The sequence below is a fragment of the Zalophus californianus genome, chromosome 1 (assembly GCF_009762305.2).
Source record: "Zalophus californianus isolate mZalCal1 chromosome 1, mZalCal1.pri.v2, whole genome shotgun sequence".
Lineage (NCBI taxonomy): Eukaryota > Metazoa > Chordata > Mammalia > Carnivora > Otariidae > Zalophus > Zalophus californianus.
In genome coordinates this window covers 8,375,523-8,390,134 of record NC_045595.1, presented here as the reverse complement: position 1 = coordinate 8,390,134, position 14,612 = coordinate 8,375,523, and the positions used below count along the sequence as shown (strand labels likewise).

The 14,612-nt window shown below is 51.9% G+C and overlaps 1 protein-coding gene across 6 annotated transcripts; it reads left to right on the top strand.

Moving 5' to 3' along the window:
• Positions 1-339: 339 nt before the first annotated feature.
• RAB3D (RAB3D, member RAS oncogene family) lies at positions 340-13,574 on the top strand. 6 transcript variants are annotated; one of them, XM_027586134.2, is made up of 7 exons: positions 340-523; positions 1,878-2,147; positions 2,817-2,935; positions 3,028-3,152; positions 7,069-7,146; positions 7,624-7,695; positions 9,760-9,982. In XM_027586134.2, exons 2-7 carry the CDS (start codon positions 1,920-1,922, stop codon positions 9,774-9,776), a joined length of 639 nt encoding a protein of 212 aa, XP_027441935.1. In that variant the 5' UTR covers positions 340-523; positions 1,878-1,919; the 3' UTR covers positions 9,777-9,982. The 6 variants fall into 6 exon arrangements, 5 of the variants coding, with proteins under 5 accessions (XP_027441935.1, XP_027441931.2, XP_027441936.1 ...); XR_004820241.1 differs by having other exon boundaries at positions 7,069-7,695; XM_027586130.2 differs by having other exon boundaries at positions 7,624-9,982.
• The last annotated feature ends 1,038 nt before the right edge of the window (positions 13,575-14,612 follow it).

The following is a 14,612-nucleotide window of genomic DNA, read 5'->3' as shown; positions in this document are numbered from 1 at the left end:
GTAGGGATTCTTGTTATGGACCACTGGACGATGGGCACAACAGGCCCGCGAGGTTCAGTAACACGTCCAAAGTTAAACCGAGATAGAAAGTGAAGGAGCTGGGATTCGAACCTGACTCCAGAATCTACGCTCTTCACTTCCGTGCAAAGAGTAGGAGCTCTACATATAGTTAGGAAAAGTGAAAAGTTTATTGTTGGGGGGCGGGCCCTAGGCTGCCCGGAGCTTGGTGCCGCTTCCAGCCCTTCCTCCCGGGGCTTTCGCAAGCCCCGCCCCGGCCTCGGCCCCGCCCCACCCTCTCCCGGGAGCGGCCCCTCCTCCCCCGTCTGGGCGGAGCCGGCGCGGGATCCGGGTGGCTGCGGGCAGCGGCGGTGGTAGCGGCGGCGGCTGCGGGGTCGGTGTCGCGGCTGGGTTTAGGCCGCAGCGATTTCGGAGGAGGAACGCCCGTGGGCAGCGCCCCCCCCCCCACGCGAGGTGACCCCTTCCGAGGGACCGCACCCCGCCCCGCACCTCCGCGTCCCAGCAGGTCTGGGGGGGCCGGGGGGCTAGAGGGAGGGCCCGGGGCCCGGGGAACAAAGGCAGGCGGTGGGGGAAACGCCTCTTCCCTCGCCCCCACCCAGCTGGGCTCCTCGAGCCGCGTTAATGGGGCGCGGGCGGGGCAGAGAGCCCAGCTGGGAACAGGAGATGGGACCATATGGTGATGGGAGGAAGCTCCTGAGCCCCCCTGCACCGGCGGGGGCGCCCCAAATCCAGCAGGGGAACAGGGCCGAGCCCTCCGGGGACCCTGATCTAGTGGCAGGCGTGAGGGAGGGGGGACTGATGGTCAGGAAGAGGTGGGACCGGCTGACAGGTGGGCTGGGGCTGGGGGTGGGGTAAGGGCCCCAGCTTGGCAGCCCTGCCCAGCATGGGGAAAGGTTTCCTGCCTCTGGTCTTCCCCTCATCGAACTCGTTCTCCCGGAACACCGGGTGGGGCCGAGGGCTGGGCAGGAAAGCGGGCAGGTTCGGTCCTCTTTTAAAATGGAAAAAAGCCCCACAGGCGGTTGAGAAATAGCTTTGCTAAGGGTTCCTCTGCCTGCGTGCCGTCCATTCACCCAGGCCTCCTGGAGCCTTCGTGTGCAGCTCAAGGAGTAGCCATAGGCAGCTGGGGAAACTGAGGCCTCGGGAGGCCGTGAAGGCTAAGGGGGGGTGTCTGGGCCCAGATGAAGCAGCCCAGCTGTGGGGACAGATTGCCAAGAAAGGAAGGATCAGGGGTAGAGAGGAGTGGTGGTGGGGGGGTTCTTATTATGTGGCTTCCTTAGAGTTGAGGACTGTCACTGCAGCCTCTGTGGACTGGAGCTGGGGTGAGTCAGCCCTGCCCGGAGGGAGACGGGGCCCACCCCTTTGACAAACAGAAGGTGGCAGGGCCCATTTGGGGCAAGAGCTGGGCTTTAAACCTGGGCTGTATCTGCTAAAACCCCCTTCCCCGTGGAGGCCAGGGATGGGGTTAAACTCAGCGTTGGCGGGGGGGGGGGGGTCAGGGCAGGTGTCCCTGCCAAAGTCAACACCCAGGCCCTGAGGGGGGCCTCTATCCAGCTGGCAGGCCCCCCCTCCCCCCAGCCCACACCTGGGCCAAGCCAGCCGCTCACTCTGGGGCAAAGTCCACACCTGTACCTTTTGCAGGGTCTGGCTCCTCAGTGGCCAGAGGAGGCACCCCATATGCCCCCCACAACCTGGGCCCTGGCATTGGATAAGCCTCCCCATTTTCCAGAGGAGGACCCTGAAGGCCGGAGAGAGCAAGTGATGCCTCTGAGGTCACTTGGCCTCCAAGTGGCAGAGTTAGGATTTGAATCTGGGTCTGGTGTGTACACTGGAGCCATTCCTGGTGTTTTATTTTTCTGCAGGGCTCCAGCCGCCCCCCCCCCCCCCGGAGGCTCTCTGCCAAGATGGCATCAGCCGGAGACCCCCCAACAGGCCCGCGAGATGCAGCCGACCAGAACTTCGACTACATGTTCAAACTGCTGCTCATTGGCAACAGCAGCGTGGGCAAGACGTCCTTCCTGTTCCGCTATGCGGACGACTCCTTCACACCTGCCTTTGTCAGCACCGTGGGCATCGACTTCAAGGTCAAGACGGTCTATCGCCATGACAAGAGGATCAAGCTGCAGATCTGGGTGGGCCAGACGGCGATTGTGGATCTGGGGCAAGGGACGGGAGTGTGTGTGCTGGCCCAGGAGAGGCTGGGCTTCCTCCAAGGAAGTCCATGATAGGGTGGAGGGCTGTGCGGAGGGGCCCCGGGTGAGCGAGAGTGGGCCAAAGTCAGGGAGGAGGCTTGGGGTAGATGTGAAAGGTGGCGGGGGTGGGGTGGGGGGAGTTATCTATGAGGTGAATTCATCAGGATGAGGATATGCTCTGCCCTACAGGGTCTGAGGGGCAGAGAGTGCTAACCCGAGGCGGGTTAGAGGTCCTGCTGACCAGTGGGGAAGAGGTTTGGGTACCATCCCAGGATCCCCCACAGAGCCTGTGTGCTCCTCAGAGGCTCTCGCTCCCAACATGGCCGCCGATAATGATTATCATGGGACTGCACACCAGGGTGTCTGCCCCGAGATGGTACTCTCTGGCCCAGGTGGCTCTTGCATGGGGTCACTAAGTCTGTTCTTGGAGATGAGGTGTAAGTCTGTGAGAGGCCACTGACCCCTCAGACTGGGAACGCCTCAAAGGCAGGGCCATGCCTCCTGTCAGACTGGGGCTGTGAGCACAGGGTGGTGGCCCACTTAGGGCCCTGCAGGGGTTGGGTGGGGAACAGGGTGGCTTCTGGTGGACTGACCCTGCTGTGTGCCTAGGACACGGCGGGCCAGGAGCGCTACCGCACGATCACCACAGCCTACTACCGCGGAGCCATGGGCTTCCTGCTCATGTATGACGTTGCCAACCAGGAGTCCTTCACCGCCGTGCAGGACTGGTGAGCGAGTGCTTGTGGGCCACTGACACCCTGACCATCGCCCTCTCCCCCTGACGCTCCATTTCTAGCCTCATGGCCCTCACACTCCACAGGGCCACCCAGATCAAGACCTACTCCTGGGACAATGCTCAGGTGATCCTTGTGGGGAACAAGTGTGACCTGGAAGATGAGCGGGTCGTGTCTACTGAGGATGGCCGGAGGCTCGCCGATGACCTTGGTTAGTGCCCAGCCTGGGCCCCAGGCCCTGGACCTCCCAGAACTAAACCCCCAATCCCCCCCCACCCCCACCCTTGGGTCCCAGGTCCAACCACAGTCATCAACCCTCTGCGCTTTGAGGCTCCGCTCAGGAAAATACCCACCTGTATGCCACCTTCTGCATTTAATTTCAGAGAGTTCAGTGACAGATACTTCCCACCTCCACACTGCCCTGGGAAGCCAGATTGGGCAAAAACATGGCCGGACATGTATCCTCCAAACATCCCACCCATGTGGGAAGTGGCGAGTATATCACATCACAGCACTAAATATCTCACCATGGGGGAAGCCTCGAAGCATAAAGCACAGCCACACGGTAGAATACTACACAGCTGTGAAAAGGGATGGACACATTCTTTATGTTCTGCTATGGCAAGGTCTGTGGGGTATAGGGCTAGGTGGGAAAAGCAAACTGCAGAGAAGTGGGCTTGTCTGCTTCCTTTAGTCCGTAGCTCAGCAAATGTTTTCTTAAAGGGCCAGATCAGAAATATTTTTTATTTATCTATTTTTTATTTGACAGAGAGAGACACAGCGAGAGAGGGAACACAAGCAGGGGGAGTGGGAGAGGGAGAAGCAGGCTCCTCGCTGAGCAGGGAGCCCAGTGCGGGGCTCGATCCCAGGACCCTGGGATCATGACCTGAGCCGAAGGCAGACGCCTAATGACTGAGCCACCCAGGCGCCCCCAGATAGGAAATATTGAAGGTCATAGAATCTCTGTCACCACACTCAGCTCTGCCTGAAAGCAGCCAGAGAGCTGACAGGAATGAATGTGACTGTCAGTAAGACTTGGTTTACAAAAATAGGCGATGGGCCAGATCTGGCCTGTGACTCGAAGTTTGTTGGCCCCTGCAGGAGTGCCCGAAGAAACTCTGGAAGGATACAGAAGGATCTAGTAACAGTGGGGACCCGTGTGTGTCCGAAAACTGGGGACCAGGGCACCAGGATGGGAGGAGGAGTTTTCAGGCTACCTTTTTGAATCACATAAATGGAAATTTAGGCTAAAAGGAAATCTTTTTTTTTTTTTTAAGGTTTTATTTATTTATCTGAGAGATAGAGAGAGGGCGCACAAGCACAAGTTGGGGGAGGGGCAGAGGGAGAAGCAGACTCCCCACTGAGCAGGGATCCCGAAGCAGGGCTCCATCCCAGGACCCCAGGATCATGACCTGAACTGAAGGCAGACACTTTAACTGACTGAGCCATCCAGGCGCCCCAAAGCTAAAAGGAAATCTTGCCTGGAGTATTCTAGTATTCTAAGCCCTCCATAGAACTCTCCTTGCAGGAGGCAGTGTAACCACCACCATAGGGGAGGGTGGGTTAAGGAGGAGCCAGACTCAGGAGCTCGAATCCCATTCTGCAACCCACTAGCTGTGTGACCATAGGCACATCGCCTCCCCTCTCTGTGCTTCCATTTCTCCATCTGGAAAACAGAGTGAAAACCGTGTCTCCTTCAGAGCGCTGTTAGAAAGATGAAATAAGCCAACACTGGCCCTGATTGATCATTAACTTGTATTCTTTCTCTATCACTTTGTGATCTTGTATTGGTAACTTCAGCGGTCTGGGCCTGCACTTTCTCCTGTGTGAAATGAAGATTATAACAGCCTCAGCTCCTCAAGCTGTCATGGGGCCTAAATGAGTTATGACACAGGAGGCCCGTATCACCGTGTGGTACACATGCAGTTGTAGCTAAGTGTTAGCTAACATGATTGTGAACTGTTGTTGATGCTTGCCCACGGAACTGTAGACACCCCATAATGGCCCACAAATCCTCAAATATTTACTGGCCCTTTACCGAGAAAGTTCAGGGACCCTGGACTATACACAGTCTTCTTTCTCTTTTTTTCTTACCATCTATTTGTTGGACAAACTGGGTCTTTGTTCGATGGAATATCTCCCATTTGAGATCTGGCTCTTTGCTCCCTCGTGGTATCATTTAACCTGCTCCTCTGTTCCCTGTGTTTTCTGGGAACTCCAGGTTGGGTCTCATTTCCAGGTATGATGGGGAGTCAGCCTTTGCAGCTGAGGCCTAGATCCCCAATTTGCCTAGAGTGGTGAAATCAGCTATGGTTTCCAGCCATGGGCTGGAATACTTGCGGATGTTGCCCCCACCTTGCAGAGAACATCTAGTGAATGGGGGTGAGGGGGCTTCCTACTCTGTCATTAAGTTTAAAATATTGGCGTACAGAGCAGGAGACAGAATTTGACCCCAGTTTTCTGGGACAAAAATGACACACGCATGCGTATACGCCCTACAGACCCAACCCCAATAATTGTGTATTTATATTAAAAAAAAAAAAGTGGAAAGCAAAATATCAAAACACCAATAGTAATTGTTTCTGGATGATGAGCTTACAGATAGCTTTTATATCCATCTTGATATTTTTCAGTAGTTTCTAACTTCAGTGGATTTCTCCACTGAATATTTATAATCAGGAAAAAAAAGTGTTAAAAAAAGAACTCAGATTGTTTGAGGCAGAGCCACACGCGGAGAAGGATATGCCAGCCTTGCCTAGGAAGACAGTGGGGTGACATTGATGATCACTAGTCTCGGAGTAAGAGATCTGAGTTCATGGCCTGCCTCCGTCATTCAATCAATCAATCAGTCAATCACTCAGCAAGTAGCTTCTGAGCACCTGCTCTGTGCCAGGCACAAGACAAGGCAAACAGCAATCCTGCCCTCCCAGAGCTGGCATTCCAGGAGCAGAGATGGATAGTAAATGGATAATTACACACACATAATTATTTAATTGTAATTACATTTTTATAGTACAGCGTGACAAGTGCTGGGTTAGGGCCCTGTTTATCCTATGCTGTGTGTAATGTGGCGGGCGTTTGTCTGAATTTCTGGCCCAACTTGGTGAGTATGGTGGGTGTGGACCTATTGGGAACCATTCGGGGTAGCTCCCTGTAGGGAGAGCCTGAGCCAACCTTTTAGGGGTGCAGGAAGGATTGTCACATACACCCTTATTGTTAGGTCAACAGCCCCCACTTTTTGCAGCTGAGGGACCATGGGCAAGTCCCCAAAGCCTTTGTACTACCTTCCACCTTTGGAAGGACAAGCTTTTTTAAATTAAAAAAAATTTTTAATTTTTTAATTTTAGTTTTGGCGGGGGGGAAGAGGGAGAAGGAGCTGGGCTCCATCCTAGGACCCTGGGATCATGCCCTGAGCCAAAATTGAGAGTCTGATGCTTAACCAACTGAGCCACCCAGGCGCCCAGGACAAGCTTTTTGTTTTTAAATGAGAGGCAAGTTAGGGCCACCTGGGTGTTTGCTTCTTCTTCTTATTTCTTACTATCATTATTACCACTTTAAAAAAAAAAAAAAAGGATTTTATCTATTTATTAGAGAGAGTGAGCGAGGGCACGCACAAGCAGGGGGAGGGGCAGAGAGAGGGAGAAGCAGACTTCCCTGCTGAGCACGGAGCCCAATGCGGGCATCGATCCCAGGACCTCGGGATCATGACCTAAGGCGAAGGCAGATGCTTGACCAACTGAGCCACCCAGGCGCCCCTCATTATTACAACCTTTAGTATGTTCTGTAGGTCAAGACTGTGGGCATCGCATACGCCCCACAGACGCTGGGGAACCCGCTGTTTGTTATATGCCTGCTGGGCACCAGAACATTACTTGCTGGACTCCTGCAGTCATTGCTTTGTGACAAAGAGTTTCTTGCAATAGTCCAAACCGGGGCAGATATTTATCAGCATCAGCATCGTTCCCTTTTTACAGATGAGCCAGCTGAGGCTTCAAGAGACTTCAGCACTCAGCCAAGGTCCCACAACTGCGTGAAGGGCAGACCTGGGCTTGGAAACCAGGTTTGGGTGATGCCCAGGTTCTGCCCCCCGGGGGTCTCACTGGTGTTCCCACCTTGTGTCCGTCCAGGTTTTGAGTTCTTTGAGGCCAGCGCCAAGGAGAACATCAACGTGAAGCAGGTCTTTGAGCGCCTGGTGGACATCATCTGTGAGAAGATGAATGAGTCCCTAGAACCCAGCTCCAGCCCGGGGAGCAATGGGAAAGGCCCGGCCTTGGGAGATGCCCCGCCCCCTGAGCCCAGCAGCTGCAGCTGCTAGAGATGGTCCCCAACCCCTGCCCACCCCTTCCGGCCTTGGCAGGGACTGGGACTGAGGCATGAGCCACAAGGGCTGTTTCCAAGCTCAGGGCGCCCCCTTCCCTCCCGTCAGCTGCCCCGTCTCCCGCATGACCTCTGACTTGCCCGAGCAGCCTTATCACAAGCTCCAGACCCTGGGGATTCTGCATTGCGGGCAGAGTCTGGGTGCGTTGACGTGCACGAGCTTGCTGCTTTTCAGGAATTCTAATGGAGGGAGCATGGGCAGCATGTCCCACCCCGTCTGGTGGAGGGGCCTCCACAGTGCCTTCTGGGGTTAGAACTCTTGTCCTTGTCCATTCTGTGTTGGGGTATTGCCTGGCATTCACAAGCTGGTCGAAGATGCTTCGTGGTCTTCCTCCTGCAGTGTGGGTCCTCAGAGTTCATCCCTGGGGAGGTGGAAGGTGAGTCCTTTCTCAGGGTCCCCTGGTGTGGTCCCAGGCCCACTCATGAACCTCCTCGGACCTCAAGCTTCCAAGGTGGGGAGGTGATTTTAGCCTTTACAGACCCTTCCCTACCGGCCTGCAGATCCTGTGCCTGTGAAAGCAGTATTAAAGCAGCTTTTCCCATAGTAAAGGGGCAGGGAGTCAGAGGCCCACACCCTCCACCGGCTTCAGGGACCCCAGAAGTGCCTTCTGAGCTTCCCCAGGATTCCACATCACCCACACCCCCGCCACTGTTTTGGCTTATCCACTGCAGCATCTCTGATCCCTGGATTGAATTCTGGAACCATGGGCTGCATCAGACTGGGCAGAGAATGGCCCAACCCGTGGCGTTCCTGCTCGGGACTTCTTGCAGGGAGTTAATCTCAGAGCCAGGAGCCCCGGACCTCCCGCCCCTTCCTGCCTCTCCCAGGCCCCATTTAGCTGGTGATGTTTTAAGCAAGGTCTTTCCACATCTTCCATCCTGCTAGAAAAGGAAATTGAGCAATGTTCCTATCACCTGCTCTTGCTGGCGACTTGCCAATAGAAGGACTCGGGCTCCTACCCATCAAGGACCCTTGAAGACCCAGAGTCCTATTTCCTGAGCCACGTCATTGGTGGGGCCCAGACAGGTGATGTTTCCTACTAAGGGAGGAGTGAATCTAAGGGAGGCTATAGGGTTGGGCTGAAGGGGCAAGAAAGCAGGATTGGGTAATTACTGTTGCTACATGTGTTTCACGGACACAGCTTGGGAGTGGCAGGCTGATGGGGATGGGCTGGGAATCAGTCTCCCTGGTTGACACACGATCAGGGAGCCCACAAGGCTGGGGTCCCCAGCTGGCGGGGGCTTCTGCTGGGAGATTATGTGCAGTCTGGGGATCTCCATCTTGCTCTCCACCCCCCCCCCCACCCCAGCTCAGTGTTCTTCCTGCCCACCCAAGGCCAAACTCCAGTGGCATGGCACCCATTTGTGCCCCAGAATACCGACTAACATCCATAATTTGACAGACACTGTGAAGATGGTCTAAACAGATGGTTTGTGTACGCCCCCAGCCCCTGCCACCAAAATGACTTGCTGTAGCCTTAAAGATCTCAGCCTCCTCCTCCTGCAAGTGAGGAAGATCTGGTTCAAGTGGAACTTCGCTCTTAACCTTTATAGAAGCTCTACTTCGAATTTATTTCTAGAGAGCCCCATTCATCCCTTACCAAGCGCTGCCCTTAGAGCTTCAAAGTGAGGGTATCTGTGAGCCAGCAAGCCAGGTGACTGGTGAAATGGACAAGTTTCTGGAAACATACAGTGAGTTTGGGGAATGTTTGGGGGCAGGAGTCAAAAATGTTAGTTGCGTTAACATAAAGGGGAAATGAAAGGAGCTATTAAAAAACAAAACAAAACAAAACCTGTTAAGATGCACCATAGGCTGTCAAGATTCTGTGGGCCACCCCATTTTCCTTAAGCTGCTTGCCAAAAAAAAAAAAAAAAAAGTGGTTCAAAGTGCCATTACCTAAGGGATGAGCCAACTTGTCATAGCCCGCATGATAAAAAACAGCTTTGGCTGTGCCTTGTACCTGACGTGAGGTAAGACTTGTGTTTACACATGATTTTTGAACAGTTGAGCTTTAAGTAGCAACTGAGACAACTAGCTGCCTGTGGGTTTTCTCAAAATTGGGAATAATGTAGGAGAGGGTTTTTTGTTGTTTCTTCTAAAAATAATGCAAGTTTTTATCATTTTGGGTGGGAGGCTTCACTCACGATGGTCTCTGGGGAACTAAAACCACTGTCCTGGGAGATCATGTTGGGGGGTGGTGATGCCTGGTCAGAGGGATGGAGATTTGTTGAGTTTCCAAACAAAAATGAAGCCAAAGGCTGCGGGAAAACCACTTCTCAACTCCAGGGAGACCGGAGTCTGGGAAGGGAGCCTGAGGCTGGGTCCTATATTCTCACCATTTGCTTTTAGCAGCTCATCTTTCCACTGCCATGACCACGGTTTGGGGTTGGGGGGTTGGGGTTCTGCTTTTTCCTTTTCTTTCTTTCTTTGGCCTCCCCAGAGATCACGTTCTTGTAAGTAAGGGGTGAAATTTGGTCTCGGCGTTGAAGTGCTAATTCCACGAGCTGGCTTCTTCCCTGCGATCCCAAAACACTATGGAGTGAGCTCTCGACTCAGTCATTTATGTACTGGATGTGGTCCTGCTGTGTAAGCGATTCCTTGATGTCCACTTGGGAAGACGAGCACTTTTATCCACAAGAGAAAATAAAGCCGTTGTGCCCCGACGCGGTTGTTCTTTTACTGCCATTAGTGAAACGTGGTTTTCAGGAAGAGGGTGGCTGATTCACAGCCAAGTAGATGGTTGGTCGAGGGCCATGTGTGATGCAGCAGAACCTGGATCAGGCTAGGGAGGAGGCTCAGGTCTGGGGCTGCCTCTAGCCAGGCCTCATGTCCACCACCTTGGCCCTGGAAAGTTTGCTGTGTGGTAGGGAAGATGATCTGTCCTCCCCACAACAGCCAGAGGGAACCTGTGAATACCCAAGTCTTCCCGTTGCTCCTCTGCTCAGAGCCCTCTGTGGCTCCCACTCAGTAAATGCCTGAGTCTTCCCTGCGGCTCACAAGGTCCTGTGTGATCTGACCTGTCACTTCCTCAATTCTCCCCACTTGCCCCCCCCAACATTTGCTCCGCTGCAGTCACATTGACCTTGCTGCTATTTGAACACACCAGGCCCCTGCCTCAGGGCCTTTGCACTGGCTGGTCCATCTGCCTGAAGTCAAATGGCTCTTCTCACTCACCCCCTCTTTCAGGTCTTTGTGCAAATCTCACCTTCCCATTGGCCCCCCTTCCCCTCCTCTCCCCTCCCTGTTCCCTGGGGAACCCGCTGTTTGTTATATGCCTGCTGGGCACCAGAACATTACTTGCTGGACTCCTGCAGTCATTGCTTTGTGACAAAGAGTTTCTTGCAATAGTCCAAACCGGGGCAGATTTTCATCAGCATCAGCATCGTTCCCTTTTTACAGATGAGCCAGCTCATCTAGGGGCTCTCTAGAAATAGTACTGCAACCTCTCCGCAGCATTTCTGATGTCCCTTTCCCTGTGTACTTCCCCCCCATAGCCCCTAGAATCCAAACTACTGTATACTTATTATATATTTATATATATGTATATTATATTATATATATAATATATATATTTACTTGTTTAACTTAAACAAGTGTCTCTTCCAGTATAATACCAGTCCCTCAAATGCAGGGATGTTTTATTTTTCACTACCCACACCCAGCTCAGTTCCTGTTTGATACAATAAAAAAGAAATACTTGGTTTTTGTCGCTGGTTCCTGGCACACAGCTCCTAAAACCTTTGGGATCTCTCTGGAGTGATAAGAGTGTCTTTTGTATGCTAATGAGAGACCTGGTGGTGGGGAGTTTCTAGGTGGCTTCAGGAGGGGGGCTGGTCTCCAGAAAGACCACACCACGACTAGAGGGTGGGAACTATGAACCCAGCCCCCTGACCTTAAAGTGGAGGAGAGACAAGCTGGAGATTGAGTTAATCGCCAATGGCCAGTGATTTTATCCATCATACTTAAGTGGTGAAACTTCCATAACAGGGGCGCCTGGGTGGCTCAGTTGGTTAGGCGACTGCCTTCGGCTCGGGTCATGGTCCTGGAGTCCCGGCATCGAGTCCCACATCGGGCTCCCTGCTCAGCAGGGAGTCTGCTTCTCCCTCTGACCCTCCCCCTTTCATGTGCTCTCTCTCTCTCATTCTCTCTCTCAAATAAAATAAATAAAATCTTAAAAAAAAAAAAAGAAACTTCCATAACAGCCTAAAAAACAAGGGACACCCGGCCGGCTCAGTTGGTTAAGTGCCTTTGGCTCAGGTCATGATCTCAGGGTCCTGGGATCAGCCCCACGTTGGCTCCCTGCTCAGTGGGGAGTCTGCTCCCTGCTCCCTCCCTGCTCAAAATTCAGAGAGCTTCTGGATTAGAAACACAATCACGGTGCTAGGAGGGTGGCATGCTGGCAGAGGACATGGAAGCTCTGCACGCCTTCTCCATACCTTACCTACGAGTTTGGCTGTTCTTGATTTATATATCCCTTCATAATTAACTAATGATAGTAACTAAAGTGCTTACTGAGCTCTGTGAGATTCTCATTATCAAGCCTGACAATCCATCAAGCCTTGTTGGAGCCCCCTGATTTTGGAGCCAAGTCAGTCAGAAGTATGGGTCCCCTGGAGACCCAATACTTGAAACTGGCATCTGAAGTGGGGGCAGTCTAGTTGGACGGAGCCCTAAAGTTTGTGGTATCTGCCTCAAACACTGGGTAGTTAATGTCAGAATTGAACTCTAGGACACCCAGTTGGTGCCCGGAGAGAATCGTTTGGTGTGAAACCCCTCCACACACACACACATTTGATGTCAGAAGTGTCATGAGTAAAAGTAGTTCATTTATGACTTAGAGCCGGCGCACCCTAGATGTTTGTTGAGTGAATGTATGAACTGCAGAGCTCAAGTGGGAGCTAGATCCACGGACTCACATACTGTCCCAGGCTTCTCAACTGCTCTTTGTGCCTTTGCTCCGCAGCCTTGCCCTCGCGAGGTGAGGTGAGCTTCAAGGGAACTGGTCATCTTATCCCAAGTCCCCAAAACGAGTACCCATGGCCAGCTTGGGGCCCACGCCCACACCTGAACCTGAACGGCAGGCAGAGAGATGGAACGTGCTGATTGGCTGGCTGAGACCACGTGACGGCCCAGCTTAGGGACAGAAATCTGAGAGGTGGGCTGGCTCCAAAGGAAACTGGTGTGTTCTTTCCTGAAGCAGGAGGTGATTGCAGCAATAGCAAATACTACACGTGCTCATTTTAGCTTCCTCAAAATCCACCCCCCCAAAGAAAGATAGAAAGATTAGATAAACTGCCATTTTGCAATCCTCAATGAAAGAACTGATTCAGGTAGTTGGCGGTCAGTGGATGAAGCCCTTGGATTATTGTTTCTCAGCAGTGACCATGGCCCACCCTTAGATTCTGGGTGAATGTCAGAGTCTCCACACCCCAGGGCCCATCCAATTAAATCAGAAGGTGGAAGTCGGGGTGCAGGCTTGGGTATTTTGTGAAAGTTCCCAGAGGGCCGAGAACCAGTGACTTACAGGAAATATGGGGGGAGGGAGGAAGAAGATCAAGGGTTTACAGTAGAAGCAAGGAGTAAATCATGCTCTTTTTTAAAGATCTTATTTATTTATCTATTTGAGAGAGAGAGAGAGAGAGAGAGGACAAAATGGGGGAGCAGCAGAGGAAGGAGAAGCAGTCTCCCGGCTGATCAGGGAGCCCCATGTAGGGCTCGATCCCAGGACCCCAAGATCATAACCTGAGCCAAGGCAGATACGTAACCGTCAGAGCCACCCAGGGGCCCCCATACTCTTTCTGCAACAAATCAAAGGTTGGTGGGGTGGGAGAAGTGGAGGTCGAACCTGGAGCAGTGGTTCCCCAAGCATCTGTGCTTTAACAAAACATTCAGGGGATTCTAATGCATGCTCTAATTTGAGAACAGCTGGGTTAGAATAAAAGGGATTTAGGAAACATGACAAGAAAACATGATATGTGGACCTTATTTGGATCCATTGCAAAGAAACCAAATGTGTAAGTGAAGGGGGATGTAAAGTACAGCATGGTGACTAGAGTTAATAACACTGTATTACACATTTGGAAGTTACTAAGAGAGTAGATCTTAAAAGTTCTCATCACAAGAAAAAAATTTCTAACTATGTATGGCGATGTTTATTAGACTTATTGTGGCCATCATTCTGCAGTATGTACTAATATCAAATCATGTTGTACACCTGAAACAAATATGTTACATGTCAATTATATCTCAATAAAAAACAAACAAAATGCCAAGAAATCAATGTAAAAGGACATTTTTGAGCCAATCAGGAAAATTCCGATGGTGGCCTGGGTGTTGAGTGATAACAAGGAATGGTTGCTAATTGTCTTAGATGCTGCCTTGGTCCATTTGGGCTGCTATTAACAGAATACCACAGACTGTGTGGCTTATAAACAAAAGACATTTCTTTCTCCCACTTCTGTAGGCTGGGAAGTTCAAGATCAAGGTGCCAGGAGATTCAGTGTCTGGTGAAGGAAGACTAATGTCCTGGGTCATTGATGGCTGGATTTTTTTTTTTTTTTCCCCTGTGTCCTCTTGTGGAAGAAGTAAAGGAGCTCTCTGGTGTCTCTTTTATTTTATTTTTTTTTAAAGATTTTATTTATTTATTCATGAGAGACGGGGGGGGGGGGGAGAGAGAGAGAGAGAAGCAGAGGGAGAAGCAGGCTCCCAAGGAGCAGGGAGCCCGATGCGGGACTCCATCCCAGGACCCTGGGATCATGACCTGAGCCGAAGGCAGACGCTTAACCATCTGAGCCGCCCAGGCGCCCTGGTGTCTCTTTTATAAGGTACTAATCCCATTTGTGAGGGCTCAGCCTTCATGACCTAGTCACCTCCTAGAGGCCCCACCTCCCAAGACCATCACATTGGGAATTGGGTTCCAACATAGGAATTTGGGTGGGGAGGGGACACAAACATTTAGTCAGGTGTGATGACAGCCTTGGGGCTGATGCAGATGTATACATTTTTAGAGATCTCTGTGTACTGAAGTATGAGGGGAGAAATGACATTGTCTGGGATTCGTTTCTAAATACTTCATCAAGGGGGAAAAGGGATCATGAAACAGACATGTCAGACTCGAGGTGATTGTTGAATCTGTGTGATGGGTATATAGGAGTTTCTTTGGAAAATTCTTTTGGTTCTTTTTGTGGACATTTTAGATTTTTTTTTTTTCACAAAATAATTTACAAAACAACACAACTGCATGAGAAGGGAGGCCATGTCATCCCATTTAGGTACTTAGGGCTAAAACCATTG

Excerpts from the sequence above, each read along its gene's own strand:
- RAB3D (XM_027586130.2), top strand. The coding sequence starts at position 1,920 with ATGGCATCAGCCGGAGACCCCCCAACAGGCCCGCGAGATGCAGCCGAC. Across the intron at positions 3,153-7,068 it reads GAGGCTCGCCGATGACCTTG|GTTTTGAGTTCTTTGAGGCC; the intron begins GTTAGTGCCCAG and ends GTGTCCGTCCAG. Across the intron at positions 7,147-7,623 it reads GCGCCTGGTGGACATCATCT|CTGGTCGAAGATGCTTCGTG; the intron begins GTGAGAAGATGA and ends GGCATTCACAAG.